General features: G+C 44.4%; 1 protein-coding gene across 2 annotated transcripts in view; it reads left to right on the top strand.

Annotated features, from left to right (window-relative positions):
* Positions 1-7,002: 7,002 nt before the first annotated feature.
* The window catches only part of CXADR (CXADR Ig-like cell adhesion molecule), a 37,508-nt gene continuing 26,367 nt past the window's right edge, over positions 7,003-18,143 (top strand). For both annotated transcript variants that reach the window (XM_042788849.1, XM_042788848.1), the window contains exon 1: positions 7,003-7,131. In XM_042788849.1, coding sequence (XP_042644783.1) covers positions 7,086-7,131 — 46 coding nt within the window. In that variant the 5' untranslated portion in view covers positions 7,003-7,085. The remainder of the gene's footprint in view (positions 7,132-18,143) is intronic.

The raw sequence follows: 18,143 nt of genomic DNA, 5'->3' as shown, positions 1-18,143 counted from the left end.
CCTCAAGCTTGGTATGAAAGGGTAATTTCCCCTGATTATGCTAGTGACTGGGCAATGCCAGCAGTGACAACCAAGAGAAACTTGGCTGCCTAGTAGGATAGTGGCAGCTGATTAGCAGTTCAGAAAATGTCACCGGTGTCTTAAGTGGTAGATACAGACACCAAAGAGGCTGGTAAGTGCTAAAGCACCATTTATAAATGCCTTGCACAAACAGAATAATCTGAAAGTTCATGATGCCATCCAAGCCACCGTCAGCTACTAGTTCTGCACTATTAAACCTGACCCGAGTTAATTTTGGGATTAAGTATGAAATGTCACTGCCTCTGGCATATCTGTGATTACCTTCCTGTTCAACTGTACTCCCTGAAGGGTTGGAGAAAACCCTTCCCACTACTCTTAACTCATGAATGCTCTTGGCTTTCAGATACAGTTTCTCCTCTCTTCTTTGCAAACATGGATCCTGTTCACAATCTTGCCTGTTTGATTCTCACAAGACAATCCCTTTTTTTCCTGGGCACTAGGAAAATAAGCTTGAAACATTCTCCTCCTATCGACAGACGCCAGCTTTTACACCTTCCCACTTATTTATGGGTGGTTTCCAGATTTACCTTGGCCTTTCAGATCTCTAATAATCACTTCCAGCCCGGCCATGCAAGAATCCACCCCCCCCACCCCCCCGCCGAGTGCTGAGCAACTCCAGTTGGAGAATACAACCCAAAGCAAGCATAACCTATGCTAACTCTGTGAGGAAGTAAATAACTGCTGTCTTCTTCTGGCTGTAATTTTAAAGATCAACGTTAGGGGTATAGCCCCTGGGTGGATGATGGGTGTCGATGCTGAGTTCCCTCCACAAGGAGCCAGTTGTAGGAGTGGAAATGCAGCACTTCTTCACAAGTGTAGTTGTGCTTCAACACAACCTCCCCGTTGTAGCCTTGGAGCCCACACCAAGCACAGGGAACACTAATGACCGGCTCCAGTGTGTAAACCCGATACTTAGTGGCTCTATTGTGTAAACCTGATTCAATGCAGGACTTGTTAATGACTTCTCCATTGAAGAGGAGATGAGAGATGGATAAGAGGTTAACATCCTGCCCCAGAAAGCACCAGAAGCTGGATGATTGCTCAAGAAGCATGAAGTCAACAAAAAAAATCTGTGGTAACTCAAGGAATTTGCCCCCACACTTGTAAGAAGCATGCGTGTTAATTCACGCAGCAAGGGAGGCTAATTCAAATATAACTAATCACTAGCGGATGGAATAGTAATTACAGATCAATGAGTGTAAATTTAGGTTTTTACTAATCATGTAATAGGATAAATAGGCTGTAGGTCCTTTGGGTAGTGTGCTAGCTTTGTGGAATTAAGCCCTAGCACCTGTCTTTATGAAACTGTGTAATAAATGCGTATCTCAGCTCTGTGTGTGAGATTGGCTTTTTGCACACAGGGTAACGAACCCTGTTTGAGGGACCACACTGTGGTATAGCTAATTTCACTCTAAAGGACAAATTTCATGAGGCAGCTGAGATCTAGTTATTGCTACAACCAACAAGCATGGACCTGTTCTTCCAATCTTTTTCTCACAATTTCACCTCCCCCTAGTTTGTGCTTGTGCTGCTTTTGTGGCACCAGCACTGGTCAGTAATCTATTCTGCAGATAAACCAAGCTGATAAAAAAAGTGGAGAGGAGTAATTATTTGCCTGTCTGGTGAGCTAAATTAGCTCACTAAGTTGTGAGGTAACTATCAAAACTCTTATCAAAGCTGGCATAAGGGGAAGTCTGTTGACCGCAAAACTGAAAGTGGCAAGAGTGGACTAGGATTGTGCTTTCTGTGAAATGCTGTTGCTGGGTCATAGTGGCATCAGCAAATGTCACAGATGAAATTCAGTGCAAAGAAAGACAGAAAAGAGGAGAGAGGAATGTGAACATTTCCTCTTTTGGAGACAACAAATCTTCAGCTGCTAAAGAAGCACTTCCTCGTCACTTCAGGAAATCATATCTATTTTTCCTCCTAAAGGGAGTTTTCTTCAATCAGGTCGTCACTTTGGTGAATATTAGCTCAGAAAAAATAGTTTGCTTACAGGACAGATTTGTATTGTCTATTGCATAAATGTTGCAACCAACAGACATTGCACTTTTAGTGCCATGTGCATATACAATGGATGTTTGAATACAAATAAACCTCCAATATGTAACTAATAAAAGATGGGTAGCACTAATGCTTTTCTAAAGACAAATCACACGAAGCACTCCTGAACTTCCAACAAAACAATTGTATCATCTATTACACAGATTTTGCTTCCCTTTTACAGTGTAAATATGTAGCTTTACATTTGGGTCAACCCTAACTGCCACCGGTAGGGGACTGGAGTGCCTTCTTTCTTCTTTCTGCTGTTTCTGCATCTAAATGATGCAAACATTCAACTAACCTCTGAGAGAAAACTATTCGAGGCAAATTATATTTCTAAACTTTAATATCACAGGGACACAAAGGTGTAAATTACTGCTCTCTTGAAACGTCTTTGCTCTCCAAAAAGAGGAACATAGCAAGGTGTGAATTCTACCCTGATAGCAACTGTCACTTGATAAATGTGAAAGCTGTTATTTTAACTCTGAACAAGACAGTCTGTGAAAAACTTTAACCCGGATTAAAGATAATTAAACCTCAGCTACTGTTGGATAACTTTTCCTTTACTTCTTATTATTTTCCCCAGTAATGGATTGCATTTAGTTATCGTTATAAAAAGTCAGCGAGCACATGAAATCTTAACTGGGAACAGCCCAAGGTTGTTGAAAAAGGCAGAAACAGGTTACCCCAGCACGCAGGCAGATCAGATCAGCGATTTCTCCAAGGCCTGACCAGGGTGCTCTCCCTGTGGAAGCTGAGGCGAGGAAGGGGGTGGTGACACCTTGCTGGACCCATCCCAGTGGGAAAGCGGGAAGGCTGTGCTTCCCCGCCTCAGGACAGCTGGGACATAACATGAGAGCCTAGGCTCAAAGCTTTAGCATGTGCTTTGAGCTCTGTAACTTGGCCTTCTAAAATCCTTTGCTGTAATCTCCCCATGTTGATGAGACCTTACTGTAGTCTATCTTTTGACTCTGGCAGCTATTTTCAGCACATCAGCCTGATTTGCCCTGGGCTGGTTTAACTAATGCTGATAAGGACAGCTAGTGCCAAAAAGCTTAGCAGTGCAATAGTGCCTGATCCTCACATCGGGGCATGGACACCAGGACAAGCAATGCCAAAAATTATTTTGGAAAAAAATGGCTGCACAAGCTAGACCTTCACCTTCTCACAGTTCTAGATGTGGTGCCACAGCAGTTTAAACTGATCTCAGCTGATTTCATGGTTCTGCCCTTTCCCTGCCAGCCAGCCAGCACCCCACCCCCCCCCCACCCCCTTTTTTTTTTTTAATGACGGCTGGCACTCAGGCAAATAAGCAGGAAAACAGTTCAGGGAGCTCAGCTGGCTGAAAACAAAAGATACTCATTTTTGGCTGGGCTGGCTTCCCAAACTGCCTTATCAGCTAGCGTGGTGAGCCCCAGTGCCAGCACCAGCACACCTGTGGGAATATTGAGTTTAGGGGGGGAGCAGGGCTGTGGCACCTCTGGTTTAAATGATCAACCTCCAAGTGGATCCACACCTAACTGGGTGGATCCAGCTGCCTGCCACTGCTGAACAGAAAATGGTCCCGTCCTCCTATCCCATCTCCCCTCTCCTGGCCAAATACCCCCGCATCCTCCCTCGTGCTGGCTCTGGCCTGAATTACAGAGTAAACCGATGGAGTCTGCTGATCCAGAAGAAAATGTGTGCCAAAAAAAAAATGCAATGACAAGTAGAAATCCCGACCCAAAGTCCCAAAGGTACTATTTGCTCCTTCTCTTTATCTTTCTTCCCTATTTTTTTCTCTTGCCCTTCTTGAGACATGTTGTTATCCGTGTTAGGAACTGTATGGCCTGGTGGGGAATTTTCCCTCAGGAATTGCAGTGACTGACCACAGCAGCTCCACCAGTACAGGATAGAAACTGAAACAGAAAATATCCCTGCTTTCCTTGTATGGCATGGTCACATCCTGCGTGATCTGTGTAACGCAAGCATGGATGACTTCCATTTCATGGATTCCGTAGGTCAGGCCCGTGAGTACCTTCACTTGATACTCTTCTACTGTTCCCCTCAAAAAAAGCAAACCAAGCGTAATTTCATTTTGTGGAAGGTCAGGCAGATAAGGAAATGTTTCCAAAGCAGGAACACAAATTATTCACAACCCAAGGTTGAAATTAGAGGATTATTTCCCTTCAAAAAGTAGAGGGAAGTTGCAGAAATATGCAAAACATTCTATTCAGGTTCTGAAAGGTTTAGTTTTGGATATACCTAACAGTCCCACCACAGCATTTTGTAAATATATTTTAAAATTTCTGAATCTGTGCTTTTTGTGTAAAAAAAAAAAAAAAAAAAAGTAAAAATTTTAAAAATATTGATTTTACTGTTTTATTTCAAGCTATCTATAATTTTAGGCTGACAGTGATGTAGGGGTTCTCACACTGAAGTTTTTCTTAACTTTAAAGACGTGAAGTTAATTTTTTATATTAAACATAAATCTTAAAATTCCCGAGCACGAGACAGCATTCTTCATAAAAGAAATGCTGAGCGATTATCCATTTACAAAATGCGGGTCTGGACTGCAGCCCTCTGCTCCAGTGGCTATCTCTTCCTTGTTGACTGGATTCTGCCTTCACCCTGGAGCCTCTTTTGGGCTTGATCCAAAATGCTGGCACTAGTAGAAATCTGTTCCAAGAGTTTTGAACCTGGCCTTTTCCTTTGTGAGTGGTCATTTTCACAGTTACCTTTTTTCCTCATTGTGTTTAATGTTCCAGGAAGTATAGGCAACTCAAAATGTACAGAATGTCACATCCTCTAATAAATCTGGTAGCTTTATGCCTTACTATCTGGACCAACATTTGCAGTGGGGAAGTGGGGACTTTTCGCTTTTTAAAGATAATTATTATTTAAACATTGTACTCTGATGTACTCTTAATCTGCAGGAGCGTGAACGATTTTCAGGACTGTGAACATGACTGCAGCAGTGTTGCTTTTGATTTAAATGAGACCAGGAATAGGTCTGTCTAGGCTCAACAAAGTGTGGACCACGTTTCCTAAATGCAGTACAGTATTTATTTTAATTACTAGGTAGGATTTATTTCACAGAAGGGTGAGCATCTCCATTCTAATGATGAATCATTTTCTCTTTCTGTAATGACTGTGATTGCCTCATTATGCTTTCCATGGTATATAATTTCTGTGTTGACACAAGCGGAGATACAGTAAAAAACCTCACTCATCCAGTCAGCCTAGGATACTCGCATACCTTTAAAGCACAAGTCTCCAGCACATATAAAGCATGAGAAGAAAACAAAATCTTAATGAGGTTCTGGTTCCTTTAGCTTCATCTTACATTCATATTTTATTTCCTTCACAGAAGGGAAAGATAATTCTGTTCTGCCATTTAATTAAGTGCTTGAAATCTCCTGATGTAAAATTCTGTGCTTTACGTATAGTATCCAACATCTTACTGGGTAGATTTGATTTTAAAAGGAGATCTAACAGAGACTTTGAATTGTCACGTCCTTACAAGATGTAAGCGGTGCTTATCTGAACCTTCATGGAAAATGACAATGCATTTACCCTCCTTATCAAAAAAGTAATCCTGAGCTGGCAGGTAGAAGCTGCTGTTTTACTAAAGAGCAACCAACCATTTTGAAAGACGTCAGTGCATGTTCATATATTCGTAATTCCAGCAGAAATGGAGACACCACCGACTTCATCACTAGGATCCCTTTATTGAATGAGAGGTGTAACACCTCCTCTTCAGCTAAGTATATGGGAAAATACCCTTACGAGTGGTTACCCATTTGATCTGTTTTCAACAAGGGCAGGAAGAACTTTGTTTTTTACACTCTCGTACAAGCCGAACGTAAGGATATGAAAATGTATTGTATTTATTATGGGCATCAAAGAAAAATAACAAACACTAATATGATCCCTTTAAAAATTTGTTTGGACTGAGATACCTGGACTACATTGCTTTTGCATCTGTGTGATTATTGGGTTATGGGGACATTTTCTTAATATCGACACAGCTGTGGACCTAACAAAGGAGACGGTACCAATACAACTTATCCCTTTGCAAGAATAAACCATAGCAACAGAAACACACGTACGCCCGCTAACAGCTTCGCTACTGCAGGACGCAGAAGTACGTGCGCAGCGGTACATTCAGAGAGCGCGCTCAATTACGGAGAATGAACCTCGCCCGGCCTGCTTTGTCTTCTGACAGATGGAGCTGGCGGTTTTGTTGTACGGGGAGCGCGAGCCGCGTTCCCCTGCCCTGGCTGGGGCTGCCATTTTGGGCGTCTCGCAGCAGCTGTCCCGGCGGACAGGCCGATGGTCCCTTGCGGGTGCCAAGGGCCTCACCTTCCACTCGCCGCGTTGGCCGGTTTCCTTCAGTTCCCGACCTCCCAGCCCACAGGCCTGCGCTCTGCACCGGGGAGGCTCAAGCCGTTACCCCGGCGTTGCCATGGGGACCGATTAAGACAGGTCCATCCCGGCGCCGCCAGCAGCGGCGCGGCCCAGAGCCACCGGCGGGAGCGGTGCCCGGCCCTCGCGGCGGCGGCGGCGGCGGCGGCGGCCCGCCCGTCACCTCAGCTGCCGCGGACGCCCTCCGCCCGCTCCCACGGGGCTGCTGCCGGTGCCGGTGCCGCTGCCGGTGCCGGTGCCGGTGCCGGTGCCGGTGCCGGTGCCGGTGCGGCGGGGCGGGCCCCGGCCCGGGGTGGAGCGCTCGGCGGCCGCCCCTCGCCGAGGGGCGCGGGCACGTGGTGCCGCGCCGGGGGCGCGCGGCGGCGACCCGCGAGAGGGCGGGGCGGGGGCAGGTGCCGCCGCCGGAGGCGGCGGGGGGGGGAAGGGGGGAGCCGGTGGGGCGGGTGCCGGCCGGAAGTGACGGGCTGGACTGATTTACCTGCTGGGCGGTGCGGGCGAGGTGCCCGCCGGGAGTCGCGGGGCTGCAGCCGCCGGTGCCGGGTGCCCGTCGCGCCATGGAGCCGCCGCTGCTGGTGTCCTTCGTGCTGCTCTGCTGCGCAGGTGGGCGCAGGTGGACGGGACGGGACGGGACGGGACGGGACCGGCGGGAAAAGGGCGGGGCAGGGCAGAGCGGGCGGGAGGCGGCGGCGGCGGCGGCGGCTCTGTTAGGTTGGGAGAAAAGGCGGCGGGAGGCTGCTGCCCGCCCGGCTTCTCCCCCGGTGGCCGCGGGGCGCCTGCCCCGCCGCCCCTAACCTCTGTGTGTGTGTGTGTGTGTGTGTGTGTGTGTGTGTGTGTGTGTGTGTGTGTGTGTGTGTGTGTGTGTTTGGCGGCGGGGCGGGGGAGCTCCGTCTCCGCCAGCCCCTCTCCCGGGCCGGTGTGTGTCGCCTCCCGGCCCCTGCCCGCCGGCGGCCGTGGAGCGGCGCCCGAGGCGCGGTGCCGGGGGCCCGGGCGGGCGCTGGCGGCGGGGCCGACCTGTGCTTTGTTCGCCCGCCCCTCTGCCGGGCGGCCCTCGGCGTGGCGGGGGGCGACCCGCCCCGCGGCGGGATCCGCCTGTCTCGCGTGGTGTGCCCTTCTCCTCGGGCGGCGGCGGCGGGGTCCGTGCGTGGCGGGGTCTCGGCGGTGCGCTGCCCGCCCGGCGTCCCGCCTGTGGGAGCGCCCGCTGCCCGCGCCGAGGCGGCGGTGGGAGCGCCACGCGTGGGAGCCGAAGTGAAAGGAGCAAAAAAAAAGAGGGGAGAGAAAAAAAAAAAAAAAAAAAAGTCGGATTAAAACCGCGAACCCCAACCCTGCATGTGTAATACCTCTTCGGTACCTGGCTCTAACTTAGAGGCGCGCCCTGCTTCGAGAGGGGGAAGGGGCCGGGTGGCTTCCAGAGGGCCCTGGGAACCCGGTTGTCCCCGACTGCATGGCCATGATTGAACTCTGTGGAGAAAACTCCAGAGAATTTGAGGGAGGCCGAGGGGAAAGGAGTTAAATTAGGTGCATCTAAATTCGTTTGATTTTCTTGCTGAGAGAGAACAAAGGAATAGATACTCTCCAACAGAAAAAAAAAAAAAAACAAACAAAAAAAAAAACCACACACACAAAAAAAAAAACCAAAACAAAAAAAAAAACAAAAACAAAAAAAAAAAAAACAAAACCACAAACACCAAACGCGAAAACAAACCAAATGTGGCTGGGCTACTAAAAAGCAGGCAAACTGTTTTCATCTCAAACGTTAGGTGTTATTAGGTTCCTGTAATGAACTCGGTTGGAGTGCCGCCATGTTCACGTTGCCTAAACATACATTTTGAAAAAGGAAATTTCCACTAAAGGCGACCCAAACTTTTGTCAAACTACAAAAGATGACAAAACACTTATCGGAGGTTCAGGCTCACAGTAAAACACGTATCAGTGGTGTCAGGCCAGTTTTTGTTTCCTGTTGAAATGTTAATGCTTTTGTTGATGTCACTGTTGTTTTGGGAAATTACTCATGGGATCAAAATTCTGTGTCTCTAACGGAACGATGAACTCTCATCTCCTGCATGAAAGGGTATCGGTAGTTCTGCATTAACCCTCTTTCACTAAGCAGAGTTAGAAACAAGGTAGATGCTGTAGAAGAACTGTGAGTTACTAGTGTTTAGTTGACAGGGTTTGCAATGAAGACATTGAAACACTTCATGTAACTAAAGCTGCAAAAAAAGCTTGTTGTGAGTAGAATTGCACGTATTGTGAATGTGTTGGATCACTACTAAGATATCAAAGGCTATGACCTTGTAAAGCTAGGAATAATTAATGTACGAGGAAATGTAAAGCCGGAACAAAAATTTACACTTTAGCTCTACTGAAGTCTACAGGTGTCTTCAGACTTCACTGTGAAATTGGGTGACTGTATAAAGAAAGTAATATATTTGAGTTTTGATTTGGAACATCTTTTGCTGGTGATTTGGATGACTGAAAGTCACATACATTTCACAGTCATCCAAAGGAAATGATTTAATAGTCTTTATACCATAGGAGGTGATACATCCTCTGAGCTTGCTTCTGTTTTTTTCTGCATTAGATTGAGTTAATATTTCTGGGTCTGTGTTCCAGATAAATGTTACTTCCGCCACTGAGGGGGGCGGATGTCAGTAAGTTGCTGTTCTCCATAAGGACCAAACTTATGGGAAGCTAAATTTTGTGCTGTTGGCAGTGGAGGATTGCCTAGGTGCTGAAGTCTTCACTTGGGTTTGTGGAACTGGAATAATTTGCCATGTTATTTTAACACCATATGCTATTTTCACAGCTTTTTTTTTTAATTCCCCTGTAAGCCTCATCTTCCTCGCTTCACTATCACTAAAGGTAGAGGATTCAAAATAACTGATTTTATATAAGTAAGGAGGCTTATTCTGACTGTACAAAATACACCTTCAGCAGTCAACGAGGCTATACCATTACATGTTGAAATAGGAAGGCGTTTGGATTTAAGCTGTTCCTGAACCCTGCTTAGGGGTTTAATCCCCATGTTAAGGTCAATTTCACAGTCATAAATAACTGAATTGTGAACTTCCCTTTCCCTTGCAGGAAGGGAAGGGTTCATCCTTGAGCATTTCAGGGTACTAGGGGAGAACAATTATTTTCTGTTCCATCTCTGTTATTAGTAATTAATTAATTCTAGAGACTGCCTCGGTATTACATGGCTGTGTAACTGGTAAGTAACTTGGGGCAGTTTCTCTTTGAATTGGTGCTTCTGGAAGATGATCACAGAACAGGCTGGTGTAGTGAAATTCAGTCTTCTCCTGTCTTGAAGGTTTTTGGTATGAATTTATATTTGGATAGCTATTTCTGCGCTCATAACAGCTCTTCTAATTGTGCTTTTTATCTACCTAAAAGTGCACTCCAAGCCTATTGTGAGGGAGAACTTGATGCCTGTCTGAAGGGTCTGTTGGTATCTATTGTACATGAGTATTATCAGTCATTTTAAGTAGTTGGGGATTTCCAAAATGTACAAATTCTGTTTAACTCAAATGAGCATTGTATAGCTGTCATCAGCAAATCCTGGATGAGGATGATAGAAATGATGTGCCTCTTCGGATCTTGAAATGTTCTAGCGAGATAGCAGATAGTAAACTGCTTTCCAAAGGGCAATACAGAATTGGGGTCTGAAGATGAAAGCTCAGTTGTGATAATGTCCTGGGTTGAGTGAGTGGTGGAGTTTTTTGGTGGCAGGGGAGGGGGCTATCGGGGCGGCCCCCTGTGAGAAGCTTCACTGTGCTGGCACATCATTTTGTTAGGGCTTATGGATGTGTAAAGTGGTGTGAGGTTTTTCTGGTTAATTCTAAGTTTTCCAGAATGCGTGGTTGTCTTAAGAGCTAATGTAAAGAAAGTCTATTGTTTCTTATTGTTAGTGGCACTGAGCACATATTTGCCTATGCTGTGACTTCAGGGGCTCATATATTTACGTATTAGTAACTTTTTCCTGGATATACTGTATTGGGAAAATCATTTAATTCCATTTGGAGCAAATTCAGGTTTGTGCAGGATTGTAGAAGACTGAGAATAAATATAGGTGCCTGACTTGTGATCCTGATTTAACAAATAAGATAGTGACTTGCCGCTGTTAAACTTTTAAAAATGTGTAGTGGCAGAACTCAAATTTTCAATAACTATGAAATGTTAGCATAGCCAGATTAGTATTTATCTTTGTATAGGTATAAAAAAGTGATTACATATGTGGTGATCCATTTAATTTTCAGAAGATAAGTTACACAAAATAGTAATGCTGTGCATCTAAATGCTCCAATTGAGGATGAGAGTTTGAGTAGAGTTTTAATGTGCATAATTAGGCAGGAATTTCTTTAGTCTGTAGTGATACCTCTTATTGCTGCTTTTGTGTGTGTGGCTTTTTATTTTAACAATAGGAATAGGAGGTAATTTTGTACTGTATTGAAATTCTGCAATGTGGGATGCTTTATTAATAGAATACTGAGCTTTTAAATAAAAATAAAGTTAGGTATGCTTTAAGAACATTCTGTGGTTACTGCCCTATCATTAAACTTGCAGAAGTATTTCCAATAACATGCATACATGCAGGAGCAGGACCTAATGCAGACATGGTAAGTCAGTGTTTGGTGGCTGGTACACTTTGTCAAATAATAAGGAACTTAAGCCTGTTCATGTTTTTATGCATGCAACAGGATCTTACACAAGCTTAAATTAGGAGAAATTTGACTACCACAGGAGTTAAATGATCATTCCTATCCCAGCCTCTTAACTGCTAATCCTGGTACACTTCGTCCGTTATGGAGTAATTGTAACAAGTTGCAGGGTTCACGTTCTTCTTAAGTGTCCCTTGACATGAAAAGTTAACTGAAGTTCAGGACTCCTTTCCTAGGTTTCCTGAATCTTAGTGTTTCAGGAAGGATGAAAAACTAACCAGAGATGACTTAATCAGCTAGTTACTGCTGTGATGTCGACCGTGAGATTTGAATTAGTAATTTTACCTTAACTAATCCGTGTTTATCAGAAGGCATTTTATGCATTTAGTGTGCTGCTGCAGAGATTATTATAGCTTGTCACTTTGGTCTCCTATGCCCCCTGCCCCAGACTGCCCCTGTGTTGCATCAAACTTCAGCTGCCTATCTGTCTTCACGTCCAGTGCTTGTCACAGCCTCTTCCAAAACCAAGTCTGCTTAATATAGAGATGAAACTGCCACTCCTAAATGACTGGTTTACCTTCTATTGCTGTTTTACAAAAAATACATTTTCATATGAGCGCTTGTATGTTCTCCTGCTGATTCCATTCATGCTTTGAGAAATTCCTTGTAAATATTTTAAAATCTGCCTCAGTATTGGAGCATTTTAAATCTCATTTGCCACAGTGCCTACAGAGATTTGTGCAAACTAGGGAACTTGTTTTTGGGGCCAGTATTGTTTCATCATACTTCCTAAGTTAGTATTTTCTTGCTTGCATGCATTCTTAAGTTTTTAATGGCAGGGATTCTTTTCTTGCTCTTGTTGCAACTCCTGGTTCATTTCATGGAGCTTTTAGATGCTGTGTGAAACATTAGGGAGAAATTTCTACAATTGTGTGGCTCACTGGCTTGAAAGAATGTCCCCACCACCCTCCCTTACACTGGTTTAGTTGCTCTTCCTTTTTTTTTTTCCCCCACCCCCCTCCCCTTCGTTCTTTTTAGGGAATTCCTCTTTTCACTAATTTGTGTCTTTCAGGGGATGGTTATAAGAAGAGCCACTTCAGCCTGTTGCCATGGGAGTAAGTGGCAGTGAAGCTGTAGTTCTGTGGAAACCTGTTTCACTAGGAGCTTGAACATAAGCAGGTCCTGCATCCTGGCTGGTCATTCCCTTTACTATGCAACTGCCTTGATTTTGTGAGTGCGTGGTGAATGGGTCTGAGTTGAGGCTGCTTAAAGCTTTCATTAATTTTTTTAACCGGTTAGATTTCACAATTTGAAACAAGAAAGACTTTCGCCAGCAACTTGTTCCTGCCCCATACCAGGATGAGTCACAGGAAGGATGGCAGAAGAGCATTAAGAGGAAACCCCATTCTGCTTGGTCAATATTCTCCCTTAGGACAGAAATGTCATCATAACCTTGGCCTGGGGGACCATAGCTGGGGAGTCCGAGTACATCGCTGAATCAGGCAATCTGTTGAATGGCTGGATGTTACATCAAAGATTATTTTTGTGTCCCATTTCATGTCGTACCTGGCATTCATCTCATGGTGAGCCAGTTCAGGGAGTTTCAAAATCAGAAAAATACTATATTTTTGTAAGGTCAGTTTTCTACCTGTTTCTTTTCCTGATCCAACTCAATGAGATCAAAGCTGAGTTGTAACAAAAAAGAGTCAGCTGGACCCTCAGACTGATGTGGGTGGAGTATATTACCTTTTTTTTTGTCACCTCTTAATCAGATTGTATATGCAAAACTTGTGATGAGATAGGCAAGATTTGGAGCTTTATTGGCTGTAGGCTGGAGCCATTCATCCTTCAGCTACTGTTAAGAAGCATCTGAGGTACTTGATGGTTACAAGTTTTGCAGTTCTACTTTCTGCTACAATTTTTTTTTTAATAGGTATGTTTTTCATGCCCTGTAGCTAAAATCTACAGTTGGTATGCTGAAAGATGTTCAGTCAACAACAAATATTTGGTATGCATAGCAGGAAGGATGAGAATTTCATAAATTCACAACTGTTTCAACTTGTGCAGAGTAAGTTTGTACAGGGAATTGAAATTTCATATGTTCACTGATCCTGTGTTTTCAGTTCTTCCTTTTAGATGTATTAACAGCTTCAACTACAAGGAATGTTTCATCTCAGTTGTTTTAAGGTGTGTGAACATGTATTTTAAAGCCTCCCTAAATTTTTAAATGACTAGTTAACTTTGTGGCTATTTAGGGTGGATATTTTTAATTTTTTAAGCTTATTCCTTTCTGGCTGTTTCTTATGGATTGGGGGGGTGGGGCAGGGCAGGAAGCAAAAGCAGGCAGACAGCAACTTCTTTCTGACATTGTGATGCTTCACCTTTTTATTAAAAAAAAAAAAAAGCAACAACAAAACAACCCAAAACCAGAAAACCCAACCCTGAATGAAATAATTTTCAATCTTAACACAAAACTTACGTGTAGTAGGAAAAAGCGTTGCTTGTTGAATAGCTCAGAAGATCCAAACCTCCTTTACTCGAGTGAAAATAATATGGCTGCCCAGTTAAGTGTTTGATTGTACTTAACTCCCTGATGCACTGACACATGTGCCTAATGCATTCACACTGCAAAAGAGCTACTTCATTAAGTTTCTTTTTACATGCCATCAAATTGTCAGGAAAAAAAACTTGCATCTTGTGACTTGATTGCTTAGTGACTGTATAACCTTCAATATCAGTTTGTAATGGGAAAATAAGTGACTTGCAGGGCTAAAAGCAAAACCAACCCATGTAGTTGATGTAGACTTGGTAGAGGAGAGGCAGGCTTTTGTGTAAGTCATGTCAGGATCTGGGTTCTGATATTTTTCTTTTCGTTTGCTTTAGCGGAAAAAAGTCTTTGTAATGGTTGGCCCTCATTTAATTTTACACTTCTTAATACTATTTCTGCATGCTTCCTTAATGACTCTTAAGTGCAGGCTCTGAAGGGACAGCTTCACGTTATGCCTAGCCGCATTACAGATGTGATGTGGTTACATCTGGTGTGACTTCATGGGTCAGTCGAGGTTGTTGCTACTTCCAGCGATGGTGCCGGGTTCCTTCCTCCTTCCCTCCCTCGTGCCAGGGCAGCGTCTCACAGCTCTGCCCGAGTCCCTTTGGCTGATACAGAAGAAAACATTGTTTTTTCAGCGGATGCTGTTTTCCTCTCGGGTGGTTTCAGCAATGCAAACCGCGTTCTGGCAGCGCAGTGCCGCGCCGCTCGCTCCCAGAGCGGGCCGGGGAGGGGGTAATGCGAGATGGCTCTCTGCAGGTGGGGGCTCCCTGGCAGCCTGAGCAAACCCTTAGCAAGGCGAGGGCAGCCTTTCAGCTTTTCGGTTTCTGGCTTCGTGCTCTCACCACATACCTTGTGCTTGGGGGGACCCACGTTTGGACAACTCCACCAAGAGAGAAGAAGCAAAACTTCGTATGAAGCGTAAGTTTTTTGGGGGAGTCAACTCTTCTGGCTTTCTGCCTTCTTGCATAAAGTGTTACACTGGTGTAGAGGGAGGTGATGGGACGGAACTTGAGGACAGGAAGGCAGGACCTCTGCAAGTCCGAAGTATTCTAGTTGTCATTCCCTTAATACTGCAGGTTGAATTAGGTCATGCTGGATCTTTTAAATGTGACCAAGCATTGAAACTCAGAATTTATAGTGACCTTCTGTAGATGTTGGGCTAAACAGTACTCCTGTGTTTAAACTTAATTCCAATTTGTGTTACAATATCTGCTCCCCCTTTATGTTCCCCTCCTCCAAAAGCATATCCTTTCCTTCCGTAATGAGATACAAATGATCCCTCTCTCAATTTGATAAACACTAAGGTCATCAACTGCTGCAATTGCTAGGATACTTGGCTGATGACTTTGGGTTTAGCAACAAAAAAGCTTAAAGAATGTGCTGAGCAAGTAAGGAGCGCAAGGACAGTTGTGAAAGGAAGGGGATGTTGGGTAGAATATGAAGGCAAAGGGGATGTCAGGGAAGAAAGGAAAGTTGGGGGAAAGTAAAAGTTCAGTAAAGTTTAAGCTTGTGATTTTTAGGTTTTCTTAGTTGCATGACTATTCCAACTGATCTCAGTGAGTTGCAGTTGGGAATGAAATTAAGCTTATGATATGTATTTGCAGGGTTGGGGTCATTTGTAGTTTTTTTTATATGAGTCTTAAAGTGAAGAATTTTTTTATTAGATTGGGAGCAGGAGTAGCTTCTAACTTAATCGTACAGTATGTTTTAAATGGGGGACATGGGCAACAGTGCATGAATTAGGGCTAGGTATTAATTCAACACTGTCTGAGAACATCCAGACTGAAAGAGCGCTTTTTTTTTTCTGTCTTTGAAGAAGTATGCTTAGCCTGTTTCCTGTTTTAAGTGTTTGTGGTGTGGTGTTTTGTTTTTTTTTTTTTTGTTTGTTTGTTTTTGTTTTGTTTTTTCCTGTGTGATTTGACAGAGGATTTTGTGGATTCAGGTGAATTCTGATAGATACTCAGTATAGTTACTGTTGAACAGATTTATTTAGTCAGATTTTTCAGACTAGACCAATGCAGGATTGCTTCAGCTTTGACTTCTGTTCAAAGCAGATCAGTTTAAAGTGATGGTTTTGGTATTCTGAAGAGGAATAGAGCTTTTTGAGCTGTTCTGCAGAAATTGAGGCTTAGTGTGGCAAAACTTCCATTTTTGGGACTGGTCAAACTTCAGTGATTGATGGAAACCATGTTTTTCTGTGAGTCTGGGGATCAGACAGTAGAAAGGAATGTAAGGCTTAGTAGTGGAGTCTTCTTTAATTGTGGAAGCAGATGAAAGGAGTCAGAAATAGGCAGGGAGAAAGTAAATCCATGATTTGAAGAAGTAATGTCATACTGGTCACTTTAACTGTGAGACTGTCCACTAAATGTGTCTCAGAGGAGTGGTGCTTCCACCTCCCATTGCTCAGAGGAAGTGAAGTTTGGAAATACAAACTCACTGTTTTGAGAGCCAGCAGCAGCAGAGTTGACTACCCAGGTGGTCGAACTTTGCCAGGCTTATTCTGACATGGATTCCCCATGCCCCTCCCCAGTATTTTGCTTTAAGTGCTCCTGCTGTTTCATCAGCCTTCTCTGCAGCACCTTCCTGCATGCACATGAGTCTCTTAGCTGCACCACCTGTGAAAAAAAGTGTCCTGAAACTTAACCAGGTCAGAGCTCTGGGAGTTTGGTCATTCAGCTTCATGGTGCTATTGGTAAGGCAGCTGAGATGAAATGTGAAGAAGTGAGATTTAAAATCTTGTAATGGTTTAAGCCCAGAGGGCAACAGAGTGCCACACAGCCACTTGTTCACTCCATCCACCTCAGGGATGGGGAGGAGAAAATACAACAAAAGGCTCAGGGATCGAGTCAAGGACAAGGAGGGATGGCTCACTAGTTCTGGTCACAGGCAAAAGACAAACTCGATGGGGGAAGAAAAAGGACATAAATTTGATTTGAACTCCACTACCACTTAATTTACCAATCAAACAGAGCAGGAGAGTGAGAAATACAACCACATCTTAAAAACCCCATCCCCCCACCCCTCTCTTCTTCCCAGGTTCAGCTTTGCTCATGATTTTCTTTAATTCCTCCCCACCAGCAGCACGGAGGGGCAGGGGAGGGAGGTTGTGGTCAGTTCATCACCAGTTGTTTCTGCTGCTCCTTCTTCTTCAGGGGGAGGACTCCTCACGCTCTTCCTCTGCTCCAACGTGGGGTCCCTCCCATGGGAGAGTCCTCCACAATCTTCCTCTGACATGAGTCCTTCCCCTGGGCTGCATCACTTCCTGAGCTGCTCCAGTGTGGGTCGCTGCCATCCTTCCAGCAACGGACACCTCCAGCATGGGCTTCCCTCAGGGTCACTGACTTCTTTGAGTGCAGCCACCTGCTCCAGCATGGGGTCCTCCACGGGCATTTGTTCCACCATTGACCTCCATTGGCTGCAGGGGAACAGCCTGCCCTGTCACCATGGGCTGCAGGGGAACGTATGCTCTGGCACACCTTCCCCTCCTCTTTCTTCAGCTGACCTTAGTGTTTGCACAGGTATTTTCCCTCACTCCTCTTCCTCCTCTCAGGTTTCTCTTCTTAAATACATTATTACAGAGGTGCAGCCACCATCGCTATTTGGCTCAGCCTTGGCCAGAGGTAGGTCTGACTTGGAGCTGGGGAAACTTTGAGAAGCTTCTCACAGGAGCCACCCCTGTAGCCCCTTCCCTGCTACCAAAACCCCAACACATGCCTCTACTAACATATAAAATACCAACATATGAAACTCAAGCTCTTTTCTCTAGGAATTGCTTTGTGGATTTAGTTTCCTAAACTATTTTTATATTTAGTTTGGAACTAAATGGAGTAGGAAGGGGAAGACTGTTTGGAGCAAGGACGGGGAGTGAAATCTCACCTCTGCTTTCTCTGGTTTCATAAACTGTTTTCTCTGCATAGTAGAAGGGCTTTACCGAGATCTGTGACTCTCATTAGCTTAGAGCGCACTATCCTGGGAGGTATAAAATACAAGTGTGAACGTCTTTTGTGTGAATGTTAAATCTCTGTCTTTGAGGATTAGTCAGTGTTCTGCCTAGTGGATTTAGGCTAGTATAGAGAGGCAGGTTTTCATCTTCTTTCTAACCTTTTTGGATTGGACCTTTTTGAGGTTTAAGTAGAGGGATATGTTAATGTCAGTAGCTTTGGAAATGTTAGATTTGGAAGTGCTTGATGCTTCTGCTAAGATGGTGTGGGTTTTGGTTTTGTGATGTTTTGTTTTTTAACTACTGTGAACTGTGCTTTTCTATGAAATTTGTATTGTAGCATTGTATGATAACCACAGCTAGTGTCAAGCGTGGGAAAAATGTGGTCTGTGGAACATGTGAAACATTAAATGTTTAACACTTGATATTAGCAGGACAGTACTTTGTCAGAAAAAGCTTTGCAGTT

The sequence above is a fragment of the Tyto alba genome, unplaced genomic scaffold, assembly GCF_018691265.1.
Source record: "Tyto alba isolate M040663 unplaced genomic scaffold, T.alba_DEE_v4.0 Super-Scaffold_14, whole genome shotgun sequence".
Lineage (NCBI taxonomy): Eukaryota > Metazoa > Chordata > Aves > Strigiformes > Tytonidae > Tyto > Tyto alba.
This window is presented reverse-complemented; position numbering and strand designations above follow the sequence as displayed.